The sequence below is a fragment of the Aptenodytes forsteri genome, unplaced genomic scaffold (assembly GCF_000699145.1).
Source record: "Aptenodytes forsteri isolate BGI_AS27 unplaced genomic scaffold, ASM69914v1 Scaffold494, whole genome shotgun sequence".
Lineage (NCBI taxonomy): Eukaryota > Metazoa > Chordata > Aves > Sphenisciformes > Spheniscidae > Aptenodytes > Aptenodytes forsteri.
The window spans coordinates 719,810-731,813 of record NW_008794455.1 but is presented as its reverse complement, the minus strand read 5'-3'; the positions used below and the strand labels follow the sequence as shown (position 1 = coordinate 731,813).

General features: G+C 47.8%; 1 protein-coding gene across 4 annotated transcripts in view; it reads left to right on the top strand.

Moving 5' to 3' along the window:
* The window catches only part of EXD3 (exonuclease 3'-5' domain containing 3), a 234,744-nt gene that overhangs the window by 105,481 nt on the left and 117,259 nt on the right, over positions 1–12,004 (top strand). Inside the window, exons 19-20 of one of the 4 annotated variants that reach the window (XM_009290647.2) lie at positions 2,657–2,843; positions 3,400–3,874. The exons of 2 other annotated variants lie outside the window; for them this stretch is intronic. In XM_009290647.2, coding sequence (XP_009288922.1) covers positions 2,657–2,842 — 186 coding nt within the window. In that variant the 3' untranslated portion in view covers position 2,843; positions 3,400–3,874. Of the gene's footprint in view, positions 1–2,656; positions 3,875–12,004 lie in introns of those variants that run through there. One more of the 4 variants, XM_009290646.2, reaches the window with a different exon arrangement.

The following is a 12,004-nucleotide window of genomic DNA, read 5'->3' as shown; positions in this document are numbered from 1 at the left end:
TGCACAGAGACACGTGGGCTCACTCCCAGTTTGAGCTGGCGTGTCACCCGGTGGGGAGGCTGCAGGTGACCAGGGGGTTCAGGCTGAAACCCTGAACTAACATGCCAGTATGGCACTAGACCATCTGCCTGTAAGATCACAGCAATGGCACGTAGTGGCCGTCATAAGGGGCTTGCTGGCTGCTTACTGATATTTCTAAGCCCTGGAGGATCCCAAGGTAACCAGCATGAGGGATGGTCCAAGGGCTGCTGTCTTGGCCAGGTAATGCAGAACCGATGTAATGGGAGCAGTACTGAAAAGCAGCACATGCATATTTAAATCAGTGTCAATTTATGCTGTCGCTGATCTGTGACTTACCGCAGTATCATTCATATTCAGCCTTAGTGCCAAAAACAATACTCAGCTGCTTTCTTACTTCTTAATGAAAAATACCTCTTTAGGGTTTCTTTGAAGTCCCCACCCCTGAAAATCCCTGCTATATTGTCATCATTGTTACTGTTAACAGCCCCTGCCAGTATTGGGAGCCTTTCCTGACAGATAGCTCTGCAGGGGCTTTGTCCGATGCTGCAATTCAGCCTTATACTATAGACAGTTTTAAATGGCTAATGACGGGCCTCCCAGGGGATTTCTGCCAAACTCTCAAAGACCTCCCAGGTTTAAAAGTGGCAGGGTGTCCTTTTCCTGGGGCCAGCCGCAGAAGGAATGCACACAGTCAGATTCTCCTACCTAAGCTGCATCAGCCTAGTTATTTTTTCAGTTGCAAAGACTCATCCATGCGTATATAGCCGGTTGCTTAGCAGAAGAGAGATAGCTGTGTCAGTAGAGGACACGGAATAAATAGAGGAAAAAGGTTAGGTGGAAAGTATCCCCACTAGTTTGAGGTATTACTGCATTTTAATGCTGAAACTATCCTTTCTGAAAGTCATAGAAAAATACGAAAGGCTTTGAAAAATTAAGCCAGGGTCTGTATCAGAGGTACGACGAGATTCATTTTTCCCCAGTGTGTAGTGATGGTACAGTGATATTTTGGGGATACAAATAGGAACGTGAATGATGTCTAAATGAGCTGGGCTCCTACATGCCATTTTCAGAGAAGAGGCAGAAAAACACTTGAGGATCATTGAGGGTCTATTGGAAATGGGATTCCGATGCTTATGCCATGATTTCATGAGAGTTTTAAGTCGGTGTAGGCAGACGCTGCTGCCAGATGAAGCCATACCTCTCCTCTCACCTCTCCCCTACGCCGGTGCCTCTCTAAGCCCCCCTTGTCCCAACACAAGTGCTTGTTTAGCTGTAGGGTCGCTGGATCAGGGAACTGATCCCAGTTGAAACAGACCTGTCAAAACCAGATGGTTAATTTTAACCCAGCTCAGTTCCCTTCGCTCTGCAGATGTGCGTCCGTGCGGGAGGGGAGGAAGAAGGAGGACTCTGCCTCCGCTGTGTCAGCACGGGCTTACGCTGGCCAAAGCCCTCGTGAGCCCACAGCTGAAAGAACTCAGGCCAGCGCTTCAACAGCCCTTGTCTGTTCAGTCCTAGCCAAATTAAGAGAATTTGACTGGTGCCGCACAGTGTGCTGGGGAGGGCCTCACCGGGGAGGGTGGCCTGTCCTCCATGGCTGTCCGGTCTCGGCTCAGGAGATGAAGCCTCAGCCTGTCTCAGCCTTACCCTGTTAATATCCATTGATTTTGGACCCTTCTGGCAGTTCGAAATCTGTTTTGGTTCAAATTTGATCTTCAGCTTTATAAATGAAGTGCGCAGTCAGGTGGGCGCTTATTCCCATGTAAACAGAAACCGTACCATTTTGATCAGCTTGTAGCTGATGTGCACCTCACCACAGTTTTGCATCGTGGCTGAATACAGTTCACAGCTTCTGAGTATGTTTCTCGATTTATTCATAGTGAAAAGGGCTCTTCTCAGTGATTAGCAAATGAATTTCCCAGAGAATATGTAAGAATTGGTTCATTGCTTGCTCTTGTGCTACCAAATGCAACTAAATCTTTCCTCCTGCTACAGGAATCAAAATTAATACGTTCTCTTCTGTTTTAAAATAATTTCTTTTTTTTTATTGAGGGGAAAACTGCCATCTCTCAAAGTGATGCTGTGCCTTTAACTGGGCTATGGTGTACAGAGTAGTTGAAGCTTCATTTAGCCTGAATGAAAAACTTGATGCATGTTGCTGAAGAGAGGAAACTGGTGGTGGATGATTTACTTGGAATGCCCTACAGCAACGGGGTTATAAATGAGGAGGGGAAACACCAAAAGCACTGAGATCTGAACCAGAGGAAATGCACGAAGCCTTGAAGTGACCTTATGTGAATTCCTAATGATGAGACTTAATTGAACTCATTTTTTCCAGGGGTTGTAAAGATCAAAATAACAACAGCCTTGAAATGCAAAGGTCTCTAGATAATGCATATGAATGTATGGTTGCATAGAGCCGAAAACTGCCCTGGGTTTGTGTGACCAGCCTGCCCAGCAGCTGGATACTGGACCCAGTCTTGCTCCGGGAGCTGCGGTGTCTGGGGGCCCCGACCGAGGCAACGGGGCTGCTCGAGGTGCAAAAGCAATGCCTAGCATCTAAGTCCTGCCCTCCATCCCTGTGTCAAAGCTGCCTCTGCTTAAATGCTTATTTTAAACTCTGTGTTTCTGCATTGAGTCCCAGGAAGCCTGGCGTGCCCCAGGATGCGAACGGCGTGCAGCTGGGAGAGCCACTTGCGAAACAAGCTCGTGTCCTCAGCCCGGCTCCGCGGGGGCGAGTGCCCCATTGCACAGACACGGAAATCCCAGTGAGGAGAAACAGAGCAGCTCTCGAGGGGTCGCCGGGCTGTGCCCTTCTCGCTGAGGTTGGTTCCTGACGTGAAATAATGTGGGCATATGTTCAGTGTGACAGTGTCGGAAAATGATACGGAGACTGTCAAGACCGAATTCCTGTGCTGTTCCTAGAGCTTGAGATTTTTTCCTTTGTGCTTGCGTTCAGCTCTAGGATTCATTCTCCTCTTTCGTATTAATGCATTTGTGGTAACATGAAGAAGTGTTGATCTGGGGAGAAAAAGCAAGTGGTCACTGCTGTGAAAAATACTTATCACTGATTCTGGTGCCTAAATTCTCTGGGCTGGTGTTTTCCAAGGACTTGCAGAGTTAGATACCCACATGTACTGAATGTCTGTCAAACACCAGCTGCCAAAATCTCCCGAGTTTCATTCAAAATGCCAGATTAATTGATTTATTTAGATTCATAAACATCAGTAGAGAGCAGGAGGCTCTGACCCAATGAGAAACTGTGGATATGGCTGTGAACAGCAGGCTAATGAAGATGAAAAACCTCCCCTGTCCAGAGTAATCCAAACACAGTCTTACATGTGAGTCTGTTGGCCCAAGTGCAGCTGTTTGTCTTTTCAGTAATCTGAAGCCGGAGCAGTACCCTGAGAAGCAAAGGGGACAGTGACTGTTTGTACGTAGCAGAGGTCAGTTGTGCTGCTGCCTAAACCGAACAGCTTCCCGTGGCGGAGGTGAACTTCGTGGCACGACGGTGCCACCACGGCTCCGGGGACGTGCTCCTGCTGGCCTAGCCTGGCTTCCCGGCTCCGTTGGACCAAAAGAGAGCAAGAAACTCAACGTCTTCCCTTTGGAGGGAAGCTGGAAAATCTTCTCTGTATTTAAAGTTCCCATGGCTGCAGTTTGAATTTGGCACACAGTTGGCCACGGGGTTATCTGAGGTCATGTACTCAAATAGTTGTAGATAAAACAAGGGCCTGTTTGGATTGGAAATCTCCAGAGGGCTTTTCCTTTGCGCGCGGGTAATGATATTGCAAGAGGACATGAGCCAAAATAAAGATTCGGCTCCGTATGCAGTAGCTCAGTAAAATAAAATGAGCGATGGAAAAAAAAAAGAGAAAAAAAAAAAAAGACTGTTTTCATTACGTTATTTTCTGAACTTGCTGTTGAGATGGAGGAATTACAGCCAAGGAGAGGGAGTCCTGCAGCGAGGCACCATCCAGGACTGGGCTCGCCGCACCACTCTTCCAGGAAACTCCCTGTAGCTGCAGAAAGCGCCGCTTTTTCTGCTGTGCTTACCTGCCCGCGGGCTCAGCCGGTGCACCCGCTGCGGTGCAGGTCCCCGTGCCGCAGAGCCAGCGGCGGGGTGCAGGGGACGCTGCCATGTGGCTTCCCCGGCTGCAGCCTCCAGCTTCGTAGCTCCTGCTCCTCTGCTGAAGAGGTTTGTTTCCAAAAATCCCTACTAGTTGGGGCAGTTACAAAGAGGGAGAAGTTAATGGGTTTTGGAAGTTAAAGAGGGAGTAAGATTCTGTTGGGCTCTTTCACAGGCCCCTGGGCTTTTATGGGAAACTATTTACTCACCGCTCAGTGGAAGACTGCAGAGCAGAGCACATTTGGACAAGAAATGTGATTCAGTACTTTTCCAGGCTGCCATTAGAGAAAAGCGTACGCTTGTAACAACAGCCCTCTTCCTTGCTTGCTGCCTGCTACAACGATCTTCATGGCTTCACAGCCTGTTGTTATGAAAATAATTGAAATGCAAAAGCAAAGTGACAAAGTTGGGAAGAAAATTAGGCCTTTGGGGGCTCTCCGTCTTCTGTGGTGCACTCGGCTGCTGTGGTGATAGATGCTGCTATAAAAGCATCACCCAACAGGTAGCGAGAAAGTAAAGATGAGACAGAAATGAGGAGGAAAAGCCGGAGGAAAAGGTGTTCACCACACTTCACAGCATGCTGCAGCTCAGGGCACCGCGGAAACTGAAACGGGACTTTCCTCTTGGTGCCATGACATCCTGCCCATGGGCCTGATGAAAGCACACACGGGCTGTGGTGGGGTGGGCAGTATAGGCTTTGCTGGCCTGGAGGTGCCCGCTCTGGCTGTCGACCAACACCCCCAGGTCCTTCTCTGCTGGGCAGCTTTCCAGCCACTCTTCCCCAAGCCTGTAGCACTGCATGGGGTTGTTGTGGCCAAATGATGAGACAGAAATGAGGAGGAAAAGCCGGAGGAAAAGGTGTTCACCACACTTCACAGCATGCTGCAGCTCAGGGCACCGCGGAAACTGAAACGGGACTTTCCTCTTGGTGCCATGACATCCTGCCCATGGGCCTGATGAAAGCACACACGGGCTGTGGTGGGGTGGGCGGTATAGGCTTTGCTGGCCTGGAGGTGCCCGCTCTGCCAGGAGCCAGGGCTGCTGTGTGTCAGGGAGCAGCTCTGTGTCTTGCCCAGTCTCCATTTGCTCGTGCTCTCAGCTCCCGCAGAGGGGTGCAGTACGAGGAGTCCCCCTGCCCACACTTGAAATCCCTATGGAGTGCGGTTGGTCAAGTCCTGCCGAGCTGCTGCGTTTCAGACTTGCGTTTCAGGTGGCGTTGTGACAGGTGGCACGTAGGCAGTGCCACCTCCGGGCTCTCAGCGGGAGCAGGCTGGTCCCAAGTAGGGAGTTGCTGTTTGAGAAGAGAGCGTGTCCCACACCATGCAGGGTCACCCAGGCACTGCATGGACCTGCTGCATGTCCTTTAGGGCTTTCCCCTGAGAACGAGGAATGTACAAACCTCTTACTACTATGAATTTCATTTCTGTGTAGAAATTATCTGAAGACAGCTTGCAGCTTTGTTACGCTTGTTTATTGTGTTGGTTTTAAGATTGCTTGCTGAGGAACTCCAGATGTGGATGTTTTGTTGGTGGCTGTGGACATGAGGAACCCAACTCCCACCAAGTTCAGGGGGATTCGTGTATCCCTCTCCTGGGCTGCTGAGAAGAATTCAGCCTCAGTCAACAAATCTTTATCTACGTCTTCATTAGAGTTCACTCAAGGTGCTCACTGGAGACTCTGGGAGTTTGAAAGGTTGAATTCATCAATCAATTTATTTCTGTCCCCTGTCTGGATGGAAACAACTGATAAATGTAGGTTTCTGGTGCAGATTCTGAAGCTTACATCTTCACAATTCAGTTTCCCCTAGTATATGCTTCAAATGTATATTCACATTCTTTGTGTGAAGCCAGTTTGTTGGTAGGGAAGGAGTCATAAAAAGGTCACATATTCATCAGGATTCATTTTTAGAAAGGGAACAAGGCTGCATGCATGTCTCCTTGGAGCATTGGCCCTGCTTTTCTCCTTATAGGGAGTATTTTAATAATGGTAACACTGTAGTTTTTCAGCTTATGGAGACATACAGCAATGTTCCAAAAAGCCGTAGTTGCAGTCAGTGCCACCAAGGGGTTTTCTCTCTCTGCGCATCCCGTGTTTCTACGTTGTGCATGTTACTACAGCTTTTCTGTATCTTGTAGACATGGTGTTTCTTAATGTGCTTACGGTGTGCTTTTAGTACTTGCCTCATGACAAATTGCTAATCAAATACCTTAGGTCTATAGTATTCCATCAAAAACACTTTTGAGCTGCTGGGTTTCTTTCTGAGCATTCATGGACGTACTGGGAAAAACCAGTAAAGTCCTTACTGACCAGAGAAAGGAAAAACAGGAGGGTTTGGCACTTATATAGATCCTTACGATGACATACAGACCTGTGTATAAATGACATTTTCTTCCTAGAAGGCCTGAGTGCAAATCTTTGGGTGACCATTAAAGAGGAGCAATTTGTTACCACCGTTCCTGCTGCGGGCCGGTGGGTTGTACGGTTGGGCTGGGTTGGGGCTGGGTGTATGGTTGCACGCTGTCCACTGGAGCATAGGGCAGGATCACTTATCCCAGTGCCAGCTGGAAGGGGACAGAAGGTGACTGATGTGTCAGGAAGCACTGGCAGGCAATACCCTTCCAGCTGAAAGCCAGCCAGGACAAGTCAGTTTGAATTTTTAAATTTTTTTTTTTGTAGGAATATGAACTGGCTCCCTAATTTTGTGTTGTGTCAGTGCTTCATGTCACGTGCCTCCGCTGCCTTTGACCCCAGAGCAGAAGCTTTGCTGCTGGATTTGCTGTATTGTCACATTGCAGCCTGTGTCTCTCGCTTACCTCTCTTGGACAATAATCCATTTTACAGAACCTCATCTGAGTTTAGCTGGATTGTTATTCTGGCTCAAAAGAAACTCAGGACTCGACAGAAGTGCCAAGGACCTGGTTTGCAGTGCACTGGCAAAGCCAGGAAAACGAGGGAGGCATTTGTCACCTGAAGGGTCTGTATGATTTAACCACACACACACATCTGGCAGTTTTATGACGGTGACATTTTTCATTTTTTTCCCCAGTGGTAGAGCAAAATTAATCAGAAACGCTTTGGAACAACAACTGTTTTATAGTGATCGTAGCATGAGTGCAAGACGAGGCTTGTCATCATGGCAGCCTCGGAGATAATTTGCTGAGACATTCAACTGCCTTTAAATCTCCACTAGAGAATTTTTGCATTTCTGGTCGTGGGTCACTTGTGCTAATTTGGCATCTCTCTTAGAGCAATTTACATTTTTCTTTCAGCACAAACACTTATCCTCTCTAATAATGAGAACGCTCCTGTGCTTGGTTTTGGGGGTGGTGGTGAAAGTAGTTCAAATCTGAAGAGAGGCAGCTGTTCTCCTTGGCTCACCAGCGTGTTTCAGGCATTCGTTGAGCCTACAGAGGAAACACATTCTTAAAGTCTGTGTCAGGAAACCAGCTTTGAAGGCAGAAAAGTCGTGTGAATTTTCAGTGTTCCTCTAAGACCTATAATTTGTTACAGCACTGTAGGTGCTGCAGTTCGTTTGTGGTGTATGTTAGTGAAGCCCTCACAGGATTTACACTGCAACACGTTTAGCAGATTTTAATCTAACGTTACTGAGTTGAATCAGAAGTTGCATGAGAAGTTAAGGTTGGGACGTGGTCATTAGTGCGTAGAGACGTACTCCTGATATGAGTTCAGGCCCATGGGTTTGAGTGTGAACTGGCCAAGAAACGAGCTTTTGTCAATGCAATACAAGTAAGACTGTTCCTCAAATAATTTAATATTAAATGTGTGAAGCAAGCCTCAGATCCTGCCCTGTCCTGCGTGTCCCAGAGTTGGAAGAACAGTGAGGCAGTTGTCCCCGAGCTGCTCGATGCCGGTGAGCTTGAAGGCTCTGAAGAGGTTGTTTACCGGTGAGATCAGAAGGGTGTTTTATTTGATGCAGAGTACAAAGGTGCCAACACCTTCTGGAAGAGGACAGTGGTACATGAGGGAGACTGTAAAGTCCACGAGAGCTCTTGCACAAGCAAAATGCAAAGCAGGGACCAGAGCAGAAGTGTCAGAGAAGAACTAGGCACTGGTGACCCAGCCTCCCTCTGAAGGGTCCTGGACCGGCCCTCAGGGTAGATGAACAGGAAGAGAAACGAGGGATTTCTGTTAGAAAAGGGGATGGCAGGACTGAACCTGGACAACTGAATAGTCTTTGCAGATTGCCCCTTCCATGCCAGCAAGCTTTGATTTCAGGTTTAAAGTAAAAAAAACCTTAATTCGGATCAGTCCTTCAAGCCCAGGTAATGTTTTTCCAAAATATAAGTGTGCAAAACAGCTACTTCCCAGGAGCAGGAGACCTCTGAAAGGGAGATTATTTGTGTGTTGCTTGTCCAAGCGACAATGATTAAAGGTTTCTCGGCAGGCTTGTTCCCTCGTTAGAGATTTGAACTTTGAAGTTCCATCTCCAGCTGGAAACTCACACAAACCTTTGGGCCAAGAGCACTTTTTTCCTTGAAATATTTGGTATCAGTGCTTTGGTACAAATCTCTAATTTGTGTGCAGCTTCTGCTTTGCGACTCATCTACCTTGGCTGAAGACAGCCAGTGACAAACTGGGATTACTGAATGAGGCAAAAATCCACATTGCCCTGGAAAGGTATCTGGGGACCTCACAATCCTGCCTTGAGATAAACTCTCATCACAGCCAGCTTGAGACGGAAGTATTTTGCATCCCTCCCCTTTCTTCTCGGTGAATATAGAAACTTTTAACTCTCCTCCATACCAATGATGGATCGCTTGAAAATACAGAGCATAATCCTTTGTCTTTTTGGAACTAGGGAGTGTTTTAAATAAAACTTTGAAAGGCAGCCCCTGCGTTTAGCCCTGCATGGGCTTGGCAGCTCGATGTCAGCATACAGATGCAGATGTGAAGGTGAAGCTCCGCCGTGTGCACGTGGTGAGGCCAAGGCATGCGGGACAGCTCTGCACGCACTCGCTTTGGTGGTTTTTTTCTCTATGCTTGGAGCAGTCGTGTGAGTGCATCTGTTTTCTTCTTTCAAAAATGCATTCCTAAGGAACCCAGGAGAAACGAGTGGCCTGCAGACAAGGTCTGCACTGCTCCCATGCTCCAGTCGCCACAGGAGGGACCTGCTGGTGGTGGCTGTGGGCCACGCAGTCCAGTGCGCACCTGGACTCTGGATTTCCCTCCTCGGTGTTGGGAGGCACTAACGCTGTACATGTGTGACCCCAAAACAAAATGTGCTCTCATTGCTGCTGCTGTGGTACCTCAGCCGGGCCTGGCGGGCTGGGATGGATGCTGGATAGCTGCATCTTACTTGCAGGGCTGCTTGGTAAAGGCTTTCGGAAAGCATTTCCATGGAAGAAAGTCCTGTCTCATCGTCTCTCCCCCCACCCCCAGTCACAAGCATCTTTGTGTAGCCCTTCCCCGTCGCTGTTTTCCCATGGCAAGAAGTGCCTAGTTCAGAAAGCATCAGCCCCAAGCCCTTTGATCTTTTCTTTCTCAAGAGAAAAAAGATTAAAAAGAGACAAGAAGTTAAGGATTTGTGAGGGGGAACGGAACATGAATAGCAAATTCTGCTGCGGAGGTCACCTCCCCCTGGCTTTCTTCCTGTGTGATCAGGAGGAGGGAAGGGTGCGGAGCGGGTCTGTTGGGGGATCCAGGGAGGAGGCGAGTAAATTGGGGGCAGAAGAGTGGGGGTGGAGTGGCGAAGCCCTTCAAAAGGAACAATGCTTGCAAGCTCCTGCATTGTTAGGCGGCCCTTTACAGAGAGCGCCATGAATACAGGTTATAAATTCTTTGGCCATTGAGAGAGCTCTCCAAACCTGACTCCATCCTGCACTAAACCAGGCCTGAGCCCTATCAGTTGCATAGCAATGAATTCATTTACATCTGGATAGTTAATCTCCAATTCACTTGACAGTTTATCTCACCCTTGGAAGAGCGCGCAGTGCCTGCTCTATTGTGTTGAAGCCAGTCTATGATCACCAGCTAGGCTAGCGACTCTTTTTTGTGCGCAGCAAAGATAAGATATCTAGCTTATGAAACACGCAGTTATTACCCCACGCCACTTGATTCTGCGGTACTTTCACTTGACGTCCTCCCCATCTTTACCCTTCGCCTCTTCAGTGTGGAAATGCCATATCCCTTCCTCGGCTTCTGTCGCAGTACAACTGAAGTACTGCTTTTCTAATAGGAATGGCATTAGATGAACCCAGTCCAGAACTATTTAGTTTGTTCTCATTTACTGAGGTCTCTTAATTCTGCACTGATTTTTATCTCTGGATGTTTTGCACAGATCCCCCAAAGAGGAAGCACTGCTCTTGTTCCAGCATGGCTCAGCAGAGCATCTTCCAGGGGGATGCCAAGGACGGTGCCCTGCAGCTGCTTCGCAGGGGGCTGTGAGAAGCCTAGGATGTCCTGCGGGGATGGGAGAGGCACCATTCACCCAAAACCCCAGCAAGAGGAGGCGAGCCTACTTGTGAGCCAAGCCCTTTTGAGTGGCGCTGATTTGGCCCATTGTGAATGGGGAAATAATTACAGTAGTGCACATCCAAATGGGCAGTGATGTGGAGAGGAACTCATTGCTTTCGGGCTGTGTGGGCATGTGGAGGTGAGAACAGGGCCTGTTTTGGCAGATCGACCAACTTTCTGTTCGTGTCAGCAAAGTGGATCAGGAAAGGAGACCTTGGGGGTCAGAGGACAAAGTTAAGCATGAGAATTCCTTGATTTATTCGTATTTTTAAGTCTCCAACTTTAATTTCCTGCAGTCAGTATTTGTATGTATTTGATGTGGTTTGGATGTGATCTGTAGAAGGGCCACTCTAATTAAAATATCCCTCTTTTATCTAGAGTGGCTGCAAATCTTTAACTGGTCCTTTTGTTTCCTCTAACACGCAGTGCACTTAGTTCTGCTTCGGTCATGAGAATTATGTCTGAAAGGCTGTCTGAAAGGTTTAGTGTGGTTAACACTAAGCAGTGAAAAATAGCGAGATAAAGTAGATGATGTGATTTAAAAACTAGTAATAAGTTGAGGCAAGAAAGCAACTTTGGCTTTTTCTTTAAGTACTGAAGAACCTTTCATTTGTCTGCAACCAGGAAAGTCAGAAATATTTCCTTTTCCGATGAAAGCTCAAGCTGTCACTGAGTCACAGCAGTCCGGCAGCTGAAACTGGAAGTGGAGCTCCAACTCTCCAAAGACTGGTAATAGCCCCATATCTGTTGGGCTGTTCCTGCTCTTCTCTGCCTCTCGCCTCACCTCTCCTTGGGAGGACCTCTAGCATGAAGGTCACAGGAGAAGTTCATCAGTGAAGAGCAGCTTCAGACTGTGTGAGCAGTGTGTCTCAAACAGGAGTGTGACTGTATTTCTTGTTTGTGACCTCTAACTGAAATTGTTTTAATATTGGAAGATTTGGCTCAGCGATGTGGCCATCACTGTTGCTGATCTTCCTTCAGCATGTGACTTCAGTACGTGCTGGAGTCTATCTGGATAGACTCTATCTATCCAGACGATGCTAGCTGGGCATATCTTTGAGTCACTTTTGCTTCCTTTCCACATTGTTCTTAGGAAGCCAGCGAGCAGCCAGCAAACCAGTGACTTACACCAGCCTGCAGTGTGTTCTGGGTGTGGAACATAATGGGGTCGATATTGCGTTCTTGAGGAACACTGCTAGTAGCATTGTAATAGTAATATCATGGAATCATAGAATCATTTAGGTTGGAAAAGACCTTTAAGATCGAGTCCAACCATTAACCTAACCCTGCCAAGTCCACCACTAAACCATGTCCCTAAGCGCCACATCTATACGTCTTTTAAATACCTCCAGGGATGGTGACTCAACCACTTCCCTGGGCAGC